Source organism: Erithacus rubecula, assembly GCF_903797595.1.
Source record: "Erithacus rubecula genome assembly, chromosome: 6".
Classification (NCBI taxonomy): Eukaryota; Metazoa; Chordata; class Aves; order Passeriformes; family Muscicapidae; genus Erithacus; species Erithacus rubecula.
In genome coordinates this window covers 3,920,612-3,944,869 of record NC_136688.1, presented here as the reverse complement: position 1 = coordinate 3,944,869, position 24,258 = coordinate 3,920,612, and the positions used below count along the sequence as shown (strand labels likewise).

At 49.7% G+C, this 24,258-nt stretch overlaps 1 protein-coding gene across 2 annotated transcripts in view; it reads right to left on the bottom strand.

Moving 5' to 3' along the window:
* The window catches only part of CD81 (CD81 molecule), a 30,043-nt gene extending 7,855 nt beyond the window's left edge, over positions 1–22,188 (bottom strand). For both annotated transcript variants that reach the window (XM_079308468.1, XM_079308469.1), the window contains exons 1-2: positions 22,034–22,188; positions 12,042–12,156 (exon numbers count right to left, since the gene is read on the bottom strand). In XM_079308468.1, coding sequence (XP_079164594.1) covers positions 12,042–12,156; positions 22,034–22,099 — 181 coding nt within the window. In that variant the 5' untranslated portion in view covers positions 22,100–22,188. The remainder of the gene's footprint in view (positions 1–12,041; positions 12,157–22,033) is intronic.
* Positions 22,189–24,258: the final 2,070 nt, after the last annotated feature.

Genomic DNA, 24,258 nt, shown 5'->3' with positions numbered 1-24,258 from the left:
CAGTGGGGTCTCAAAGTGTTTGAAGCTGACAACACATAATCCCATTGTCACTGTCTGAGGGGTCTTCTGATCTGAGATCTCCACAGCAGGACATGTTGGTGGTTTAAAATCCAGGTTTTTCTCAGCCCCCAGCTGAAGAAGAAAATGCTGAAGGCCATTTTTCAGGGTTTTCCGTGGTTGTTTATTGTTTCTTATCTAAGGAATTTTTCTCTAGCTGACAGCAGTCTGTTCAGCATGTCATCTAGGACAGAAAAGCCTCAACTCTGGGTCGGGCTTATATTTTATAAACTACCTAATATTTACAATTACTTTCCAATTCACTACAATGTTCTTACACTGTCTAACTTTGTCCCCGTCCAGTCAAAGGACCCCAGCATGCCATCCCAACATGGATAGCATGGAGAAGGAGGAGGAGAGGCCCAAAATCCTCCATCTTAGCTTCAAACCCCCTAATATAAACATTTCTAAATATTCACTTTTCTATCTTCTAAAAATCTAATTTACACTTTACTTATTTTTCTGTGGCTTGTAATTATTTCTGCAATGTTGGCAAATTTCTCCAGGGACTCAAATCCAGTCCCCAGGACTCCTTGCCAGGAAAGACCCTGCCAGGGAGGTCTAGAAGCACCCAGGGAAGCCAGGAGAACAACCTGCACTCCCACACTCCATCACCCCTGAAATGAGGGGAAACACTGAGAGCAGCACTAGGCAGAGGATGTAGGAGGCAAGATAAGGGCTCTACAGCATCCTCAGAGCTGTAGCAGGGAGTTCCCCTGGCATGCTGTTTTAAATATTTAAGCAGAGATGAAAATGATTAGTTAGCATATCTTGTAAAATAAACAGTAAGGCCCATGGTTTATTTATACTAGACATCATACAAATATTTATCTGGCTAACATTTTAAAGGCAGATGAACCACAGAACCAAGGGGGAAGTACTGCTTAAGCATCTCACTTAAAATCTGGTGCTTTTTTTTGTTATAGGTTCTTCCACAGAGAATATAACATTTTTTACTTTGACTTACTGAATTTGCACTATAACTAGGCATTGGGAGTGGTTCAGAAAACAGAGGAATAAAAGTTTATTCATTCAGGAAACAAGAGCTTAGCTCAAGGCCCAAGACTGCTGCCGTGAGTAATCACCATGGTCTCACCAACCACGAGACTGGTGAAGGCATAGAGATTACTCAGCCAAACACTACCAGCTCAGTTAAATCTGACACAGCTTTCTGCCGCTCTATCCCTTATATTTAGTGCATTTTTGGTTAACTAGCATTCTCAAGTATTGTGGTTCTGCTACTTTTACTTCCCATTTAAAAGCAATTTGATACATGTGAAAAATTACAAATCGGGTACTATTAGTGTAGTAATAGTGACTGCAGTCACTGCTTCTAATGGACAGTGAAGAAACAATCATGATGAGGATATAAGAACATGGGGCATCCTAGAAGTAACAGCAACATAGTGAGTCTTACTAGTGTTTGGGAGACACATCCCTTCAATGAAATGTTTTCTTCTGCTATGAGTGAAAATGTTTTATAGTTATTAATCAGACTGTCAGCTCTCCTTTAGGAACAGCCCTAACACATAAACAAAGCTGAAGATTAAAACTGTTTGTACATGCCTGTCATGTTGAACGCTTTGCTTATCTCTGCAGCTTTTAAACAATCTTCTGATAATTCAAGTGCAAAGTCTAAAGGCCATCATGCACCGAGAGCAAGCGAATCAAACCCTTCTCTAAAACACCAGACACACAATAACGGTCTCCACTCCTTTAACATTCCCTTATGGATTCTTCAAACTTGGGAAAGGCTGGATTTCTGGCTCCCAGTCCTTAACTCTTTGGAACAGGAATGGCCAGCAGCATGCCCAAAGCACCACTCGGCGAGCCAAGGAAACGCCGCCCCAGCGGCTCCGGCGCTCCCCGCTGTTTCTCAGCAGCACCGTGTCACTATTTTTAGGCAGTGCAGGAGGGAGGAAGCCAGCTGCAGGGGAAGTGCCACAATGGAGCAGGCTGACCCTGCAGGAAGCCCCTCTTCACAAAACCTGCCGGGAGCTGAGGCCGGAGACACCGACATCCTCGCGGCAGCACCGAGAGCAAAGGGTGCCAGCAAAACTCCCCTGGGAGTGCTTTCAGCAGCGCCCAGGAGACACCAAAACTGGCAAAAAGCTCCCCAGGTGGGGATGAGACACCTCCTGAGGTGAAGGAAAAGCAAGCAGAAGAATCCTCCCAGGGGAGTTTCTGGGAAAGGAGAGGCTGGCAGATTCAGTTTTGCCGGCCTGACTGAAGTGGAGGGAGGTGTTTTTGTGGCTGAGATAACACGAGGGAGACAGCATGGCAAACACTGGGCTGGGCTGTGTGCAGGACAGAGGGGCCCCAAAGGGCTTGGAGGGGGTGGGAAGGCATTAATAAACCCTGTACAATGAAGGCTGTCTGCTGGACACCTGCCAAGCCCCAGAGAGACTGATGGAGACTGTCAGATGCTGCATAACTGCTGTCTCACCAAGAACTGCATGCCACTGGTGGTGTCCCAAAACACTGTCTGCTCACTGTCACCAGAAGCTGCTAACACCCAAGAACCAGTCCTTGCCATTCCAGCTAGTACCAGTGAAACTGGTGGTTTGAGTTTTCAACCCAAACCATGGCAGATTTTTCTGTTTTAAGCACTGGGTAGTTCAACTGACAAGTCTGCATCACAAGTCAGAAAATCAACTTTCCTCATCCCCAAGCACAGCAGTTTCTGACTTTTTCTCCCATTAGGACAGGAGAGAGAAGACAAAGCTGTGCTAGGGGCAAGTCATTTCCATATCTGACAAGTCACTATTTGTGCTAACCACCCCAGTGTATGGGTAACAAGCAGATTTAGCACATTTGAAGATCAAGCAGCATGATGCTGGGACCCCAACAACCAGGACACCACAGATAGAAGGTTTTGTTCTCAATTTTTTCAAAACAAACACTGAAGGCACCTTCTGGGCTGAGAAAATACTGCCAGAAGATCACAGTCTTAGAGCAGCCCAGGTTGAAGGGACTTCAAATGGTCACCTGGTCCAATCTTCCATGAGACTATGCAAAACCCTGCCCAATTATATCTTGAAAACCTCCAGTGATAGGGACTCTATTGTGTCCCTGGGGAGGTTTTTCCAGTAAATGATTGATCTCACTGTAAAAGATGTTTTTCTGATATTGAGATCATCAGGAAAACACAGGCTAGGAAAGTTTTGCTCTGAAAACTAGGAAATGAAAGCACAGTGAGACCCTCAACTGATGGAGGTGACTAAGAGGAAACAAAGACATTTGCTGTTTAAGAGAAGTTTTCCAGTGACCTCTGTACTTGCTTCTTGCTGGGATTTCTGTCAGCTTCAAAAAGTACAAAACCAATCCTGACCTGCTGAACTCCCACCCCAACAGACTGCACAGACCTTGAACTGTCAAGTGGCTTCCCCCTTCTCTCCCTGCTCTCATCAGAGAGAGGACTTCACCAGCTCCTCATCAAGTGAGGAAACAGCAAGAAGGAAAGGAGGGGAGGGAAGAAGATGTGCACCACGTGCAGCTTCCTGACCGGAGCCCAGCGGATGCGACGGGTGCGCTGGGAGCAGCAGGAACGCACAGCCAGGCAGGGGAGAGGGCAGCCACCACTGGCCTGAGCTCAGCAAACCACAAAAAAACTCGGCAAGGCTTTTGGAAGAAAGGCCAGCTTCATTCCCAGGCACCAACAAGCAGCTGTTATGGAGCTGCCTTTTGTTACCGAGGGCCAGAGCACGACAGCATCTCCTGGGAGGCAGCCGAGCAGGACTCTGTGCTGGAGTTTATTTAAAAACAAGCACAGAATATTTACTGCAACAATAGCATCTTGTATGAGGAATGCCAGCGGTGTTTCTCCATAAAAATGCCGTGCTGAAGGCTGGGAAAGCAAAGGAAGGCAATCCAAGTGCCCAACCATATGCTTTGAATGGTGTTTGTTTTCCCACACCCAGCCTTTCCCTGAAGGAATGGGACTGGTGGGGGGGTCTCCACTTTCAGACTGGGTGCCAGGCAGCTGGGGGAACTGTTTCACAGCAATCCCAGCACAGACTGGAACGACCAAGCCCTTTTCCCAGAAAGCAGCCTGACACATCTTAGCTTTCATTCCTGGCACACAGGGACGATGACGCCGAGTGTGGTTTTGGGCTCCGTGTCTGTGAGCAAGACACCTGTCATCCCCATCCTGAATGGCACATTATCCTCCTCAAAGTCAGAGGAGACTCCTACAAGCCTCCCCCTCCTCTGTGTAAGCATCAGAGACTGGTTAACCCCTAAAATCCTCTCCTGGGTGAGCAACTCTTGACTAAAATGGCATTTGCTCCTTAGGGCTCCACCCGAACTGGCATCATTTGGCATGAGCAAGGCTCCATCTGCCTTTCACATGCCACTTCCCACCTCATTTTTCTCTTGCAGCTTTCTCTGGGGTTTTACAACAAGCAGTGCTGTTTGCCATAAACAAAAAGTAAAATGAGAGAGGTATAAACTGCAATCTGCAGTGCCTGCAGCCACGCTGCCCCTCACACAGCAGCAGTGCATAACCCTGGGAACAGCTGGAGCTGCAGCAACAGGTACAGTGAGCAAATCATGTACAGGTGTTCATGGTACCAAGGCAATCCTGAGCATCACCACACTGTGATTTCTAACCCTATGGCATGCTTCTCTGATAAGGCAGCAGCAAGAAAGATTGCTACAACTGCCATACATAACCAGCCACACACCAAAGCAAGCTGTGAGCCTCAGAACCTGTATCTTGGAGCTGGAGAAGTCAGAGGAGTGGTGCCAATACTGCCTGGAGTCCTCCATCTCCTTCTGAGACACAGCCTTAGAGCAGAGAGCTTTAGGAGAGAGCCCAACCACTTTCAGCTTCACCTCCTCATCTGAATTCCAAGCAGGAGCACAGGAACCATGATATAATCTCCTCCCTCCAGAGCATCATGATCAGGACATGATGACCAGAAAAAGCAGCAGCAGTGGACCAAACACCATCCCTCTTTCCCCAACACAACCAGGGCATGTGCTGCTCTGGGCTGCAGAGATCTTGTAAAGCTTTAGGAAAGCCCCCAAACATCAGAGACAGGAAACTGATAGTAATTGAGTACTTCTGGTTAGATGCAAGCTGGGAAAGAGGAAAAAAAGCAGCCAAGAGGCCAGCTTAGCTCCCAGCTCAAGCAGATGATGCCTCCATGGAGGGTCCTCTACCTGCAGGCCAGGTAGGAAGCAGGATGCTCAGTTCTGGGAGCAGGGAAGGGAGCAAAAAAGGCAGTACTCAGTGTCAGTACTTGCTTTGGCACTAAAGCAGCATAGCTGGTGCCTGCAGGGTTGCAAAACCCGTGTCCTGTCCCTGCTGAGAAATAAAGAAAACAAGAAGAAATAAACAGTCTTAAAAAAAGGACACGATGAGAAAACAAATAAAAGAAGGAACAAGCACAGGAGTGTCTCTCTAAAACAAGCAGGGAGCAGACAAGCCCTGGCTAGCTCTCCTCCCATGCCCCTCAGAGATGCTGTGCAGCTCCAGGCATGGGCATTCCTGGACAGCACCCTACTTCTCCCCTCATTTCAATCCTCATTAGGCTAAATGGAAGCCAGCCACTGCCCCCAGGTCACCACGGCAGTATTTCCAAAAGAGAAAAAAAGAAATCAAATAAGAAATCCCCCCTCAGCGTGACACCATGGTTCCTGGGAAGGCCAGGCAGCTCTCCAAGCTGTGCCTGCCCTCCCCATGGGATGGGCTTTCAAAACTGGCTGAGAACAGACCAAAGAGAGATGTTTATTCTCCCAACAGGCTCCTGCGGGGAGACTGCACATCCAAGAGTTTTGCAAGGCTCTGAGAAAAGGAGGGAGGCTGCAGGGCCACCCTGCTGCTGCTCCTGGGCTGGAGATGCTGAACTTCACTGGGCTCATCACTGCTGCTGCAGGGGAGGGTGGGACCATCAGACAATGGCAGGGAGACTCCCCCTACCCCACACCACCCATTGTGGAAGAACACCCTTCCCAGCAGCCAAAGAAATGACCATGATGCTCTTCCTGGCAGCGTGGGGGAAAGATACAGGCAGAGAGTGGAAAGTCCCTCCAGGGCAGGGTTGAGGCAGGAAAAGATGTCTGTGTGAGCCAGCCAGCAAAGCAGGGTCTCCCAGGCATTTTTGTCCAGTTGCCTGGTGGAACTGGCCCAGCAGAGCTGGCAGCAGAGCTTTCTTCAGAGTGGGGTGAGAGAGAGGGGGGCTGGAAAAAGAGAGGGTTTGCTGGAAGATGACAAGTGGGAAGCCCCTCTATTCCTCTCCACCCCCCTTTCCCAAGGAAAACATTGCTGCTCTGTAGCTGCTAATGATTTCCAGATGGAGCAACAGGGTCACAAAGCATGGAGAGCTCTCATGGGGAGATGAAAGCCTGGACATGCTGCCCTCATCTGCAAGAACAAGGCAAGAAGAAGCCCTGAGCACGAGCTCTGTCAGAAAAACAGAGGTGGTAGGGAAATCCCCAAACAATGTCCTGGTGTGCACACACTTGTACCCAAATCCACTCCACTCAGATGCCACAGTCACGTTTTTTCTCCTTTGCCTACCCAGGAAACACTGGGAGGAGATTCAAGGTTTGCAAATCAGCACACCTGCAAAAGCTGGGGGGAAGTGTATGGCACATCTCCAGGATGGGAAGATGGATGGACAATGTGGCAGGGCACAGCCAGGCTGGAATATGCTGGCCCATCCTCTGCTGCCCCAGCCTACAGCACTTCTGACCATTTCTATGTGCCCTGGGATCTCACCCACAAAAAGAGCCCAAATCCCACTGGAGGATTCCTTGCAGGTTTTGCATGCTTCAAACAGTGCAGGTTTTCTAAGGAAAACTGCCAAAGCTACAGGTTTAAACAGCTCTGAAGAGCAAAGAGCCACCTCTGGCACAGATCCAGGGCAGCAAAGCCAATGGGAGAGGACAAAGGAAAACAATAACTACCTTAGTTGTAGTTGGATAGATCTGAACCCAAAATAACCTGATGGTACTGATGTATTTTTAAAGACATAACCAGTTTAAGTCTGCAGAGTAAATGAAGCACAGGAGTTGGTCATGACCAAGACAGAATGAATTACAATTAAATGGAAATTAAATGGAAATGCAATGAAGTAACATGTTGTTTTCTTAACAGAAATTGAATTCTGTGATAAGAATACAAAAAAAAGCCCTATACTAACAGATACATGGTGTAAGCCAGAAAGCAAAGTGTACTAAAAATGTGTTTTGGCTCAAAACTACTATTTTAAAAATAATTCCAGTGTAATTGAAGAAGTTGATCTGATGGTGATTAGAGGAAAATCTAGAACAAGTAAAACTCAGCTTTTGTTTTTTTTCCTTTAAGGGACTAAATAATTAAATTGTCCTTAACTGTAAGTAAGTTTATTTCCAAGACAGAAAAATGCATGTAGTTCTATTTTTAAAAATCCACATACATCATTTTTTAAATAATCCATTTTGCTCGGTGTGGTTCAAGGCCAAATGCAAACCTTGGTTTGCACTGCCAAGCACGCAAGCCTGGCCACAGCTCGTGTGTCTGGTGGAAAATCTCTGACACAGGGAGCCTTCACCAAGGAGAGCCCCAATGGGTGAGAGAAGAAACCAGTCCTGAACCAGCTGTGTGCATCCACAGGGATGCCTGCAGCACCTCCTGCCAAGACTGAAGGTGGTTTTTGACTGGTGTTTATTGCAGAACTACAGACCAAAGGCTCTTCTCTTGCCCTTCCACAACAAGTCTGGCAAAATATGTACTGTAAGTTTAACCCCATGATACATGGAAGTTGGCACCACCTCTAGAAGATGCCTAACATTTTCAGAGGGATGGGGACAAGGATGGGAGTGGGAACAGAAACCAAGACCTTCTCATTGCTCATGGCAGGTCCACTGCCATTGCAGCACTGCTGTCCTCTAGAGCCTTGGCAACACACTGGAGCTCTGCTGAGCCCCCTCTGCAATGGAAAGCTCCCAGAAATTGCTGCTTTTCACCCAAGGCAGTCCTGAAGAAGCTGAAGGGCTGATTAGTTTATGGATAGAAGGGATAGCTCCTCCACAATCACTCAGCCAACCCAAGTCTGTCTGGGTGCTAGGCTGGGGTGCCCTGCACTGCTGGCCACATCTGGGACCCACAGCAAGAGTGGCCAAGGCATCCTCATGGGCTGTAAGGACAATGGGCAAACGTGGGGAAAGCTCAGAGAGATGTCCCCATCCTATCCTATGCACTGCCACTTCACAGTCCCTCCCCTCTGCAAGGGCCAGATTTCCCTGAGCCCAGCAAAACCTCATGACAGGACTTCCAAAATCCTGAAGACACCCATGAAAGCTTGTGAGCAGCTGCAGTTCAACTCAGATATGTACTCATTTGTAAGAAAGACTTCAAAGCCTCCCTGTGCTTTCTGGCCCATTTATTCCAGACCAGTCTGCGTGAAAAGCAGCTTGAACTTGTTTCCAGGGCAGGAATCATTACCCTGGATGTATTTGTTCTGAGGAGGATGGTGAGGCAGTCTGATTCACCTCTTAAGGAAGCCTGTGTTCCTGTCAGATGTCCCTTCTACACCCCAGCAGCACTCACAGGCACATTCACCACCTCATCCCAAGCCATCCTCCACCTGCCTCCCTCAGGCTTTGCTGCCTGACTGCCTTGGGAGCTGGATAAACATTACCTAGGGAACTCTCCCACAAAAAAAACCAACCCTCCTGCCTTTCTGTTGGGACAGTGACACCCAGCAAGATGACAGGGAGAGGCAGAGGTGGCCAAAATCACCTCACCACTGTATGCCTGTCCAAAACCTGACACTCCTCCCCTGTGCCACCATGCTCCAGGGAGGAGATGCTGCCCAGCAGAGGATTTACTAACAAAGCACCCAAAACCCAGACAGAGGGAGAGCAAAGCCCTTCCACACCTCAGCTCAGGACACTTCTGCACTGCTCATCGTGGCTGGCCCCGCTCCCAGGGCCGAGCTAATTGGAGCCACAGGTCCTGCTGCCCTGTCACTTGCTGTGAGCAGCTGGAGGCAGATTTCCTATTTTGGATCTGGGAGGAGAGAGTGGAGCCCAGACCATCCAGCTGCTGTGCTCCACTCCCTGCCAGGCAGCCTGAGGGAAATACAGGAAGGGCAGCAGCAGAGACCAGCACCCAGTGATGCTCCCAGCACACAGGCAGCCCAGTGTGCAAGTGTGAAATCCTGGGGCGTGGGTTTAAGGCAAACAAGAGGTGAGGTTTTTGTTCCTGCTCTCCTCAAAGTGTTTCATCCACAACAGCCATCTCCAGGCATCACATAACCAAATCTCTGAAGGATGAGGAACCTGCCTTTTTCCTCCCACTGTCATCCCACCAAGGGCAAAAGTTGTAAGTCCAGGGTCACTTTCCTCTTCAAGATCCCCAGATGCTCTCATAACCAGAGACACTACAGCACTAACTTACTGTGGAGAGATCAGAACTGTTCCAATTTGTATTGCAAAGAGAGACCAGCTCAGCCTTCTACAGGCTCTCATAACACTCTGAATCATAGTTTTGCTGTTTGTTTGGGTTTTTTTCAATGGTACTTTATGTATAGGACCAGTAAGTAACTGAGAAGTGATTAGCCAGGTGTTAGCAACTTATCAATGCCTCTAAGTATTCTGAAGGATATTTTTGCCTTATGACAAACATCTTCCTAGCCTTCAGACAGACAAAGCATTCCAGACACAGTGATATCCAAGAGCAAGAAGGATTTTGGTTTCTGAACTTCAAATAAAGCAAATAAGTATATATCAGACCACAAGCTAAGCTCAGACAAAGAACAAGTATTTTCCTTTATAGTTATGAAAGCACAGAACTAAAGTGCTCCAGCTATCCCCATCCCTGGTGCTGCTTGGTCTTTATGGTGCTGAAGCAGTTAAAGCATTTGTGGAGTACTGGATGCAGAGCCAAAATGGAAGTGTCAAAAGCCAAGACTGCAACAAGTGGTGAGGGGATCAGACGGTTTGCACGCTGTGCTGAGGAAAAGCCCATGAACAAGGGCCTGTTTAACAAGCTCCCAAGGCAGCCCACAAGACAACTTGTGCAGGCAGTGCCAAAGTGCTGGGGAGGAGGGGTAGCACTTGTGGGAAGCCCCAGCAGCAGGAGCCTCTTCCCTGGGGCTGGGAGGGTGAGCAGGGGGACAGCTGCCTGTGCCCTGGGGGCTGCTGTGACAGGCAGTTTGGGGGCTGAGGGCCAGGACTGCTCCTCTCCTCCTGCTGCAGCCTCAAGTATCATGCCTGGAACTCTGTAGCTTTGCTGTTCCCCACTGCTTCTTTCTCCCACTTTCCCATTGCCCTCAAATACAGTATTTTTCCTCTTCTGTAACATACAGATATCCTCAAAAAATAGACTTTAACAAACAGCTCCAGCTTTGGGGTAGGGGGAAGGACACAGAAGAAACTGGGAGACACCAAATCCCTGCTTTCCTACTTCCCTTCCTTGCTCAGGACACACCCTATGATGGAAGTTTTCCTCCTTGGACAGTGTTTATTGCTTCCCCCTGTCCTGCAGCAAAGCCTGGCTGGCCTTTAAAAGCCTCCTGACAAATCCCGGGACCAGCGCCCTGTGCCAGACACCAAAAAGAGGTTTGCAAAGGAAAAAAAAAACAACAACAAAAAAAAAAACAACAGAGCTCTGGAGGCCAAGCCCAAAGAGGTTCCCGTTCCCAAGAGCAGGAACATTGTGTGCATGTGTATATTGCATGCCAGAGAAGAAAAAGGAGGGAGAAAGGAGGGAGTATCAGTTGTAGGAGAGACAAAAAAATGGGGGGGGGAACCAAAAGAAATCCCAGCCTTCAGACTCCAGAGGTCTGGCTGGGAGAGGCAGCAACTGAAAGAAATGCTCTGCTGTTATTACTGCATGGAAATTACAGCTGCCAGAAGGAATCCAGGCCAATCTGTTGCTGAATATAACTTTAAAAAGACAGCCAGCCTCAAATCATGGGCTGCTCACGGGTGTTGGAAAGTCAGTGTGGTGGTGGGACCCACAGCCCTTCCCCAATGCCTTCTAATCAGTAAAGGCTGAGGACACAGACAAAATAAGGGTGGAAGAGTAAAAGATGCTCAACAGACAGGAGGGAAGAACTCTGCCCCATGTTCCAGGTTTGGGAAGAAAGTGTTAACTAGAGGAAAGTATCAGCGCCCCAAAAGAAGGAGAGCTTTGGACTGGTTCCTGGAAAGGAGAGAGTTTAACTTCTTGTGAGCTCCCTTTTCTGTTTTTAAAAGTGAGATCTACAAAGGGGAAATGCTGCAAATAGAGCTCTGGGTGTGAGGCAGGAGAAGAGAGACAGCAAGGGAGAAAAACCCACAGCTATTTACAGCAGAAACATCTTCTGTAACGGGGGACAGCCCGGGAAAGGGCTCAGGCATGCTGTTTTCCATGGGCAAGCAGGGAAACGCAAAGGAAAACCCTTTCCAGAAAGTAATTTTAGCTACAGGTGAGAACAGGACATTGGATCAGAGACCTTGCCAGCCCTGTCAGCTTGTGCTCTGAGCCAGCTCCTGCCTGGCAGCCAGCCCCTCCTGCAAGGGATCATTGCAGAACAGGGGGAAAACGGGGTTTCAGCTTCCAGCACGCCGGAGTGCTGTCAAATTAACAGAATCATGCTAAGCTTAACCATAGTGCACAGAGGCTCCACCTGCCCCTCCAGGAGAACATGAGTCACACGCTCCCCGAGCTCTGCTGTCTGATGCCAGGCACTCTGTCGGCTACTTTTACATCCTTTGGACAGGAAACTAGACACACTTCCAAGAAGTCCCCCCTCTTCCCAAAAGTGCTCTGGAGAAAACCCACCACACCACAGCACGTCTCCTTGCATTTTTAGCCCACGTGGATTTGGACTCTGCTCCAGCATTTATCGAAGGCTCTGGCTGGCACAGCAGGGGAGGTTTTGGAGAGTAAAGGGCAGCGGGAAGTATTTGTGTTGTGACCTCCCTGTTGCTCACCTGGAGCTCTCTGCCCAGCTTTTGGCTGCAGCCTGCCCTGGGGCACAGCAGCAGCAGCACAGAGTACTCACCCACGTAGAAGGTGTTGGGGGCCTGCTTGTCCCCCAGCTGCAGGTACAGGATGTTCGTTGTCTGCGAGTCATGGCGCAGCCACAGGGCCACTCCCAGGATGATGCCCCCGGCCAGCTGGGGAGAAAACAGAGGGAAGCAAGGGTCATGTTCCAGACATGGCACTTTCCAGCCAGGAGCAGAAGACTTGCTTTGCATCTTCCCACAAAGTATGCAAGAGCATCCTCCCTAACCATCAGCCCTGCAGCGTGCTTTGTGCCCCATAGATAGTGAGCCATATCATCTTCCCTGCCTTACAAGAAGACCCCTCATTCTAGGGATATGCAAAGCCCTTTCCAGTTTTGCAGACTTCTTTCCCAAGAGGTCTTTTATCAGTGGAAGGCTCTGCCTTGCACAAGCAGGAGGAGATGTGTCACTAAGGTTTCTAGGGGAGCTTTTCAACAGGAATTATCATTAGCACCAGTTACTCCCTTTTTCCAGTGAGCTGTTATCACCCCATTTCATTTCTCTGTGAGGTACAAACACAAAGTGGGGGAACTGTGCATTTTTCCCCTCTGCCCCCGAGTCTTGCATGCACACTACTTTCCACCCAGGGTCAGGCTTCCCATCAAACACACCTAGTGTTCCTCAGGCACAGAGTTTTCCTTAACATCCTAATACAGGAATTGAAGCAGAGCAAGGTCTGGGGTCAGGCCAAAGCACCACCACACCACTTTTGGGGGCCTCCTGCTGCCTTGCCCATGCTCTCAAAGAGCAGAATAGCAGCACACCTACATCCACACATGCACACCATCATGCAGGGCTGACCAGAGCAAGGACAAAAACACACCCCAGATGTGGGAGGAGACATTCCACACATGGGACATCAACTCAGCCACTGGGATACTTATGTACAAACAATGGGAAGTTTTATGACTGACTTCCTCAGAGTTTTCTCTTTCAGGGAGGGGCTGGGAATGGCCACAAAATGGGAGCAGATAAGGGGCACTCCAGCAGGGAAGGTGTCACTGAGAGGAACTCTAGGTCCACAGAGCCTTTCCAGCAGGACTCACTGTGTCCTCTGTGACATTCCCCTTTCATTTAAAAGCGTAGGAGAGAAGGGAAAAAAATTATAAACATCTGGGAAAAAACCACAAGCCCTTAGGAATTCCAATACCACTGCTGCAAAATGCTGAAATCACCTGTTCAAATGCCAATTTAATTTTGAGTGTCCTAAAGCCATTCATCTTAAAAAAGGGAAGAAAACTACCAAAGTGTATAGAAGTGGAAACATGCTTTTTCTAAAAGAGTCTGAATCAGGTCAGCTACAGGCATGGATAAGCATTATGAAAGTCACATTAAAAAAAAAAAATAAAAAAGCAGGGCTTTTTTTTAAAAAGTGCAAAGTGCCCAGTTGTGCAAATGCAACAGGGAATACAGAAGAACTAGATCTGCAAGACAGGCTGTCTATGGGAGCCTGTCCTTGCCCCTTGGGAACTTAGCTGGTGGTTTCCTCTGCTCATTTCTACAAATTCTAGCCACAAGATTTTTCCAGGAGTGCCACTGAAGCTGGGGCAGACCCACACTGCAAACTGCTCTTGGAGCTTTTTCATTATCAGAGGGAGAAAATCCTCACCAGCTCCTGAAGAGGAAGGGAAATCTCTGCTTTTCCCCAGTCTGCCACCCAAGTAATCGGCTTTTAACACTTCTCCCACAAGAACCAGTGCAACTTCCCTGCTGGCACAGTCCCTCATCCCTCCTGCACTGGGGCCAGCCTGAGGTTCTCCAAACACTGGCTATGGAGAAAAGGCACGAAAGCCAGCCTGTGCTCCAGTCCAGCTCCAAATAAGGCAGGTTGTGGCTTCGCACAAAGTTACCCAAATCCAGCCTGGCATGGCTCGTTCATTGGCTGAGGGCAGAACAAAGTTTGTGTTTTTACTCTCAGAGGAAGGAATATGTTCCCAAATTAACCCATGCCACTCAAAGCAAAGCTCTCTTGGTAGCTGCTAGGAGAGGAGAGATCCCGAGGAGGGTTTGGATTTCTGTGCTGGCTGGAAGAGGTAAAGAAAAAGGCTGCAGCCGTTTTTGTTTTGGTTTCCTCCCTGCAAGGGCACATTGCTCTGCCCTGGCATGCTGCCCTCCACACTCAGTAGTGCCACTCCAGCACAGCCTGCTACCCATGGCAAGGCTGGGGTGACAGCAGCTCCTTTCCAACCCAATTTGCCTTATAATGCCCTAGAGAACCAAAAGCAGGCTGCAAGTGGTCCTCAAGATGCTTTTTAATCATTTGGGAACATCAGCTAGAGGGATGGAGCCTCTTCTAATGCATCAAACCCAGCCCAGCAGTGAGGTCTGCCTAAGACAGCCAGCTGAACCAACTCCAGATGTTCTTGGTTTCATCCTGAATGCACCCCAGGAACATCACACATCCCTCCCACACCGCCTGACTCCATTTGCATTTTTAGCAGAGCATGGAAGACCTCTGAATGGAAGCTTTAATCCAATAGCAGCTGGATTTCTTAAGAGAAAATGACATTCACTTACTAATGAAAACAGCGTTTGGGCTACGATGAGTAACTTTTTCCATGAAAGCCATACATCCTCCCACCACCAAGAAGCCCAAAACGGAATTAAGGCTCTTTCTTCCCAAAGCAAAGAAAACAAGAGGGAGAAAACATTGTCAGCTTGCCACAGTAACTCTGCCTTCCACTGTACCTTGCTTGGGATAATCTCATTTTTAATGGAACAACTTGTTCCAGATAAAAGCTTGATATTTTCTCCCCCTTCCATTCTAGAACTGCTGTTTGCCTGAAGAGCTGCGGTTGCTGACAGCAGCATCACACTCATCTCTAGGCTGCACATCCTCAAACATATCTCTGTCTCTGCTGGGATATCTGTAATCTCACACAGGTTATCCCACTGATCTCTGTGCTCCCAGCTTGCCACACAGCAGTGCTGCAGAGGCTGGGGCCATCACTCGTGATACAAGTGCTATACTTGAGTACAAGTGTGTCTTTAGTGTCCAGCACAGCTCTCCACTTAAATTTTTGGGGACTGCAATAATCTGAAAGCCACAACTCCAGCAATGCCAGCAGTGTGTTGGACTTTGACCTGCTTTCCAAACGCCTGCTTTCTCCCCAGCCTGCTGTCCTGCTGCCAGCACCCTGGAACCCATAGAAGGCACATCAGTGGTGCTGCCCAGGATGGGGCTGGTCCCAGAGCTCCCACCCTGAGCAGCTTCCCAGCACAGCAGAGGTGCTGCTGCAGGCTCCAACATTTCCTCTTTACTGCTATTTTCCAGCTTTCAGAGATTTATTGCTTCTTCCACAGACAGCTAGACTTTTCCAGCTGGATCCTGCCTGCCCAAGGCTTGCTTCTTCAGGAATGCTGTTCCTGGTTGACACAGCGGGGGAAAGTCCCATCAAATGCTGCCTGGGGGAGGGAAAAGGCAGGCCCTGTGTCCCCAAAGGTGATGGGATGGTGTCCCATGTGAGGAGGTATCACCAGATTAGCACCACGAGGAAAGCAGGTATGCAGCCCTGCTGCCCAATCCATGGTGCACATGGTGAGGCTCCTTCCTGGACTGAACCTCACCAATGGACATGCTGTTTATCCTAAAATTTCCAGATCCAGCTGTGGGGCAAGGGAACAAGCCCATTTTTCACAGCTTAGTCACTCCCCTTCATAAGAACACAAGAAGTTCTTATGAATTGGGGGTGCAGGGAATGACTCCATTCCCCTTTTTAATGTGGTGTACCCCACTTCTGAGCTGCCCCTACCTTAACCTGTTGCTCCCTAAAACTCATTTATGCCAGGATGTGCATCAACTCCCCGGTCCCTTCCGCTGCCCCCAGCCTTTTTCCTCCTGCTTCCTTCCCTCCACCCTTCTCTGAAACAGATTTCCTGGAAGGGAGGAGGAGAAGAAAGAAGTTCTGGCTATGGGGCAGCTTGCTGTGCATGCCAAAGCAAAGCAGACAGACATCCTGTGGCTCGAGTCAGCCAAGGAGGGAAGTGGAGGTGCCAGCAGTTCCATGATGCTGTATTTTAGCAGTGCCACTTCCCACAGCCATGGTCACGCCTCCAGGTCGTGCTTCCCAACCTGTGAGCTGGGAGAGGCTCTTGCCTTGCTGGAAAAATGCTGCAGGCAGAGCTCACGCCACGATGCCTGGGAAATACCACAGTTACTAACAAGAAGCAGAATGCTGCCAAGAAAGCTTAATGAATTTTAGCTGGTTTATGATTAAGGAGGAGGAGTGGAGATTTTTAACAGGTTCTCACACTGCAGAGGTTTGCAATTTCCCTTACACCACCTGGAAGCAGAGCCCTTTATGAGGGCAGCCCCCAGACCCCAAGAAGCCCGACCAGGGCTCCCCATGGCTCCTCTCCAACACACCCTACAAAGCAGCTGAGATGGAATAACAGCAAATCCTGCTCCTTTCAGGTGTGGGGAGCCAGGATGCAGAAAAGCAAAGTGGCTTGCAAAGGTTGAAATATTTTCCCATACAAGAAGCCACTTATACAGCCAGGAATGAATTATCTGGGGTTGAATGCTTTGCTCCCAGGTCATTTGTGGGTCTCTAGGGGAAGCAGCACAATTGGAGAAAAAGCAAGGAGATAGAGACACATAACTTGATGGGAACTACCTTTGGAAGGGCAGTACAAGCCCTTGCAACATCCATGCTAGCACACGTGGTCCTGCACTAACAGCCTGAAGACTGAGGCAGGCAAGACAGAGGCACATGGAATGTGCCCAGGTAGCACCACACCTTCCCACAGCCTGCACCTTGCCTCCTGGAAAGCAGAAGATTCATTTATTTTCTACTGCAACAGCTGCACCTCATGGAACTACTGAAAGGGCAGCACAGCAAAGGGCTGACAGCTGAATGGAGCCCAGGAACCCGGGAACTTGGGTTCAGTGCTGAGACCATCTCCATGTTACAATGCCAAGTCTCATACCAAAAAGTCGCTGGAACTTTTAAGGTGAGATGTGCTAGAGATCCCTGCTGTGCTGCACCTTGGGGTGGATGGACTCTGGGATGCCCTGGAGCCCCTTTGGGAGGGTGTAAGCAGGCAAAAGGATTTCAGCAAGACACAGAGCTGCAGTCTGACAGGCACACAACAGAAAAGGTTATCTTGGCACAGGCACCTGCAGGCAGGAGTGGCAGATAGGACTCTGTGACAGCACAGGCAAGGCCTTTCTGCTGCCTTCCACAGCCACTGCAGCTCAGGCTGAAAGTTTGCAGCTCAGGCCTGCCCAGGAATCGCAGGAAAGGCATTAGGGAAGAGCAGCATGGCCTGCAGGCAGGAGGAGAGCAGCCTGCAGCCCTGCTCTGCTCCCAGCAGCACACCTTCCAGCAGCGGCTATTAATAGAGCTGCCAGCCAGAGCGAAATTCTCCACTGGTGCCTATAGTTACCAGCCCTACAACACTGCACAGCTTTTCAAAACAAGCTCCAGAGGAACACTCCCGGAGGAGCAGCATGCCAGAGGCCAAATAAAGCTTGATGGATAGGAGGAGAATGGAAATCCAGCACCAAAATCCAGGAGCAGGGTCCTACGATGCATGGTGCTCACAGATCGCTCCCAGCCTGATCTCTGCTGCAGACAGAAGTAGCACTTCCCAAGGTTTAACTGCTCTCAGTAGAGAGGAAAACAATTTGAAATATTGCTTTAAAATTAATTTGGCCCCATACATAAGCATTTAACTACAACGGTGATACAACTGCTTTCCCTTCTTAATAGCACAGTGAAGGGCACTTCCACAGTGCAGGATCAAAGCGTTTCTCACTGTTAATGCTCTTGCAGAAGATAAGCATTATGGTGGCTGATAGGAGAATAATGTGAGGAAAACAGAGCAATCCCCATCCCAGCCAGCAGCACTCCCTTCTCTCAGCTGCAGCCCAGCCCATTAACTGCAATCAGTAACCCCACAGGGCAGGATGCACCCTTCTCTTCAGAAACCCTTCTGCACACAGAGGCTTCACTTGACAGAGTGCCCTAAAACATCCCAGAGAGACATCAGCAACAAAACTTGAGTGTAGGTACCAGCCTGCTAAGGAAACCTCTGCCTTGCCCTTCAGATTCAGGTTTTAAGTAGCTGCAGGGTCAAACACAGAGAAATGCTTGCCTGTACACTGTCCCAAGATACCAAACAAAATCTGTGAAAGAGGATGCTGGGCCAGCACGAGGTCCTTGCTGCCCACCAGGCTCTCTGCAATTCCCAGGGAGAGCAGCAGCCCAAGCAGCCAGGCACTACCACCAGTGGCATGGAGCAGTGCTTGGCCCACGCCTGCACCCACAAGATGCAAGCTACTCTGTTAGTCCTCAGCTATTTCAAACCCGTGTTTCAGAGCTACAGAACCCTGAGACCTTCCATTCTTTAAAGCTGTGAGCAGCGGTACGCAGCCACCCTCCTCACCACAATGGGAGGGTCCTGTGCCACTCAGCAGAAGTGCTACCGTGGGACAACGGCCACAGAGAGCTGCCACCTCGCCACACTGTCACCTCTGATCACCAAGTATCTCTGTGCAGGCTTTGCAGACTCCGGGGTGCAGTTAACAGATCTTCCAGTGCTGCACAAGAACACACACAGCTCCTCTACCTCTTCCCTTCCAATCACCCCTGTCCAGACAGACTCTCACTTCCACCTTCCCTCTGCTGCTGCCCTTCCTTCCCTTTGCACCCAGGCTGTACGACATCCCCTCCACACACAGGAGAGTTAGTGGCTGGAAAATGGCATTAGGAGCAAGCTCTTCCTTTTAATTAGACACCTCTCTGGTAGGGCAGCCAGCGGTGCTCTCGACCTGGAAGGCTGCCATGGTCTGTATTAGCTAATAAGCTTGAGCAATCCTTCTCCAAGCAAGTCAATTCCTCCTTGGTTATGTTTAATTATATTTTAAAATAGCTCTCTGGCTTCCTTCGGCCTCCCCAGGGACTCTTTGCAGCGGTGGTCAGTCCAGCCCCACATACTGAGCTCTGCTATTGGGTTTGGATAATTCAGGAGAGCAGTCAAAGTCCAGCCATCTTCCAGGGATGGGATGGAGAAGCAGCTCCTCCTGGCAGACGCCCAGCCCTGCTTGGGCTGCCCATCACACCAGCCAAAGTGCCCAGCAACAGCAGCTACTGCTCCCTGTCACAGGGCACAGCATCCACCAGCCACCCCAAGGCTTCAGCACAACTTGGCAGCACAGAAAAACTTTTATCTTTCCAGCCTCATATTTTGCTAACAATGTGAAGCCCCCAGGTGGTGACCATGGCCTCCTCCAGCCCTTCAGCAGTGGGTGCCACTGTGGGGACCCTCTCTCCTGGGACTGGCCCTCGTTTGTACATGTGGTCCATGCAGCTGCTCCCTCAAGAGCCACCCTGGACCAAGCACGATCTTGGCATCTTCTTCTTAAGAATGCATGCACAAGGGAAAAGCAATTGCAAAAAATCAAATAAAACTGAAACATCTCAGGTACAATAAATCAGGAGCTGGCAGCAGGGTCACCTTTTTTCTTTTGCTCTTTCAACACAGCAGCTTTGTGAAATTCCCCTGCGCTGCCAGGGGAGGGCAGGGGGAGGAAACCAGAGGGGTGTCAGTTTATTTACACTCCAGCAGGATAGCAGAGCTACATAAAAAAGTTATCAAAGTAACTAAGGCTGAGAATTGCTTCCTTCTTCCTCTCTTGCACTAGAACAAGCTCCTGTGCAGCTCAGCATGGTGCCTGCCAAACTTTGGGCTCTGCCTCCGGCTTGTTTTCATCAACAGCACCCAGCGTCAGCTGCACACAAGGCAAATCATAAGCAAATAAGCAGGGGGAGCCCATCAGCCCTTGCACAATAACCAGCTGGCAGGACTAAAGGGCTGCAGGTGCCCTGTCTCACACCTCCCTGCGGTTAGAGGTGGTTTCCCAATGCAGCCAGGATGCTCAGCACCACGTTCTGTCCTTAAATGTCACCCCAAGGAAAAGGGCCCCTCTCACTTTGCTGTTAACCACAGTGTCGCCTTAGCTGCAGGTGCCAGGCTGGCAGCTAACCTGCCTTCATGGTAAACCTAAAATTCCCCTCAACTACGAGTTTAAAAAACAGCACAAAAGGCCTTGAAAACTCCAAGATCCGGTATTCAACCACCATTCAGCAGGCCAGCCTCACAAAGCATTGTTAATTCTAATGAAGTCCAGGCTCCTAGTCTGCACAGGAGACAGTGTGAGGAGACCAGCAAGTCTGGGAGCTGTTTTGGGGAGCCAGTGGGTCCCAGCTCAAAGCATCCTGCTGGGGAGGAACAGAACTGAAGCATCTACCCCCAGTGGGAGCACCCTCCAAAAGGGTAGGGCACAGCACCAGAAGTCATAACAGGGAAATTATACAGCTTGGCAATTCCTCTTGGAAGCAAAAGGCCCATTTATAATAAATCAGCTCTTTTGCAAGACTTTGGGTTGAACAACTGATCTTGCTGAGAAGTGGTGGCTGTGCAGAGCCCCCAGCATCCTTCCTGCCACCCAGGAGACCCTTCCTCCCTCGCAAGCACAGCCGGCAGCTTCTTCGACAAGAATGGCAGGAAATCAGGACCAGAAGGAAAGAAAAAAACCCCTGGGATAAGCACGATAACTCGGAAGGAACAACACTTCACAGACAACCGTACCCGCCTCCATCCGGCCATTTTAAGGGTGGAGGAAAAGGTTAAAAAAGAACAACCCAGAACTGTCTCTCATTCCCGCAGCTGGCGACACATCAGGTATCAATTAACGCCGTTGTTATCAGAGCTTGTCATCAGTGTTATACCCAGAAACAAGGCGGACAGGCCTGAAGGGAGTTAAGCCCTACAGCTCCCAAGGATAGGGACCCCCCCAAAGAGCCTCCCCGGGCACCCCCCGGGAGGAGCCAGCAGGCAGATGCAACTCCAGGTGCCAAAGCAGGGCTTGCTCTGGAAGCACCGGCCCCCTTCCCACTCCTCAGCCCCACTGGCTACGTTCGCTGCTGTAATGAAAACAAAAATCCTCGACAACAGAGCGGGATGTCAGACAAGGGGCACAGAGCATCGGACAAGGGGCATCCAAGCCTGGCGGGGAGGGGGCTGGACTCGCTTCCAAGAGAAAAAAGCATTCTGTGGAATGGAAACCGGAGTATTAAAACACGAAAGCAGCAGCCTGCTCGGGCATGTCTCTCTGTCCCCGAGCGCAGGAGCAGGGGGACAGGGGGGACCCTGCCAGCCAACCCCGCGCTGCCGGGGCTGTTTCTAACCGGGACAAACCCGGTGTGCAGGGAAACCGCCGCTTTTTGCCAAATTAACCGCGCGTCTGGCTGTTTAATGAGAAACTTTCTCAGGAAGGGCAGCCTGAGCAGCCAGGACAGAATTCGCATCCTAAAATAACTCGCCGGGCGGCGGGGGCAGCGGGGCTGTGCGGAGCGGGGGGCGCGGAGCCGGCCCGAGCCGCCCCCCGTGTGTGCCCAACGCCCCCTCCTCTGCGGCAGGGCCGGCCCCTCGCTCCCCTCCCTCCCTCCCTTCCCTCCGCCTGGCAGCATCCCTGCATCCCTCCCTCCTCCCTTCTTCCCTCCCTGCCTGGGCAGCGCCTCTTTCCCCGCAGCAAGAGGGGCAGCGGGAGCCCCCTCCCCAGCCCGGCTCTGCCCCCCGCCCTTCCGCTCCGAAAGGCGCCCATCAGCATCGGGATGCCAGCATCTTAAAGCTCTGCTCCAACCTCCAACCATCCTACGGCTCTACCTCCCCCTCCGCATATCTATTTGAAAAACAGACATAAATAGATGTACACGGACAATTACATACACACGCGTGCGTTAGAATGAAAAAGCAAAGGGTAATCAGCTCCTCTGCCCTCCCCCCTAAAAAAAAACAAAAATAGAAAAATAAGCAGCCCCTAAGGCACATCCCAGACAGCAAGTCTCAATGCTGGGGAGCAAGAAGGAAGCTAAACCCAGGCGAAGGCAGACGAGCTATATTGCAGCCCCCTTATTTATTTATATTAAAGCCTGGAGGGGCTCGGGGCTCAGGCCCCGCTCCCCGCCGCCCCTGTGCTCACCCAGAAGATGAAGTTGAAGACGAAAAGGAGGTATTTGATGCACTTGGTGCAGCCTTCCACTCCCATGGCGACGGCTCTCCCAAATCTGTGCTGCCTGGCTGAGCGGGGCGGCGGCGGGCGCTGAAAACCCGCCCCGCTGCCCGCCCCGGAAACGCCTCCGGGACACGCCCGGGACACGCCCGGGACACGCCCCCGGACACGCCCCCGGACACGCCCTGGACACGCCCCAGGAGCGGGGCTGGCACATGCACCCCCCAGCCTTCCTGAAATTGGGGGTCGCCTGTTGTTTCCCCTTTTTTTATTTTTTTTTCCTTTTTTTTCCCCATTTCCTACTTTTTCCTAACTCCTGTTTTCCTTTTTGTTTTCCCCCTTTTTCTGTTGTCCCCCTTTTCTATTTTTCTTTTTTCTTCTTCTTTTGAATTTTCCCTTCCCTTCCCTCCCTTTTTCCTTTCTTTCTTTCATCTTCACTCATTTTTTTCTCATCTCTTCCCTCCATTTCCCTTTTCCCCCCTTTTTTTGTATGTGCTCTTATTTATTTCGTTTCCCCTTCTTCTCACCCTCTAGGGGAAGCTCACAAGAAAGTTTCCTACACACAAGTAGGAGCCATGGGGGCAGGTGTTGGGGGACTGTGGGAACCCTACCTCCCAAACCTGACCACCACCCCTTTATACTCACTGCCACCTCCTAAACATCACCAGGCAGCCTGGGGTGCAGGGAGAAATCTCTGTGAATAGGCTGCAGGAGGTTTTGTATTTCTATACAGAAAAGTTTGAGGGTGCATTCATGAGGAAGTCCCCCCTCATCATCCTAAAAAAAGAGCAAATGACTTTTGTGTTAAAACTAACAGTTTGAAATTCAGAGAAGTGTTTCCTCAGTTCCCCTTCTAGTTTTATCTCTAAATCTGCTCTGCTGAACAGTCTTTGTCTCAGTTTGTGGCTTTGGTACTGCAAGCAGTGGCATCAAGCTCAGTAAAACCACTCAGGATGTTTTCCTTGGTTATTGGGTAACAAGAGCATCAGGGGGCTTCAGGGTTGTCCACCAAAGAGATTCCACTCTTTCTTCTTTTTTTTTTTTATTTTTATTTTTTCATTTTCATTCCCTACTTTTTCTGCTTCCTTCCCTGCCCCCCTCTCCCTCCCCCCCCCCCCTTCAACTCCTCTTCTTGGTTTTTTTCCCAAGCTTTTGGCTGACACCCACTTTGGCCCACTCACCCATCCTTAGAAATACAAATTGTTCTCACCCTGTGTTATGATTCCAGGAAGCTCATTCACTTCTCCTGGGGCAGGGTAGTAAGTCACACCACCAGAGCATAGGAAGATGCCTGGAAAAGGCACCAGTGAGCAGCTCCAGCCAAGGTCAGCATCTCACCAAGCTAAATATGAATCTGGCACCTGCCTGCAGTGTCATATGTGGAAATCTGCCCTCTTCCTGCCAGGGCACTTCCCTCCAGTGAATAATCTCACTTCTGAGCAGCTTCTGAGCCAAGTATTTTCACACTCTGACAGTCTTCCCAGCCATGCATCCCATACCCAGGAATGAGCTCTTAGCTATCACACATTTCCTACACATGTATGTTGAAATCAAGTCAGATTCTTCCAAAATCATCCCATTGCCCTCAGGGATGAGTTGGTCCAGAGCTTTGTCACATTCACCAAAACTTTCTGTGCCCCTCAGTAACAGCCCATGCACTACATGGCAGCAGGGACCAGGAATGAATAGAAGTTGGCCCCGTTCCCTAATTACTTATGCTGAGTATGTCCCCATTGTGGGCTTGCCATGGATTCATAACCCCTTTGTCTCTAAGCCACATTCACTCATCCAGGCTTACCAACAAAGCTGGAGGTTCACCAGGCTATTTATGCATGTAGCTGCTGTCCTGAATTATCAGCATGACCCATCTGATTATGGCAATAGCTGTAATCCTGTGTGGCTCCTGCTCATCAATCCAAATGTTAACGGCAGCATCCCAAAGCTGCTCACTTGCCACATCACAGTGTCACAAAATATCTTCTTTTCTGCACCTCCATCCTTCACAGCTATAAATAGCAAAACACATCCCCCCAAAAAAAGGAAAGGAAAGGAAAGGAAAAGAAAAGAAAAGAAAAGAAAAGAAAAGAAAAGAAAAGAAAAGAAAAGAAAAGAAAAGAAAAGAAAAGAAAAGAAAAGAAAAGAAAAGAAAAGAAAAGAAAAGAAAAGAAAAGAAAAGAAAAGAAAAGAAAAGAAAA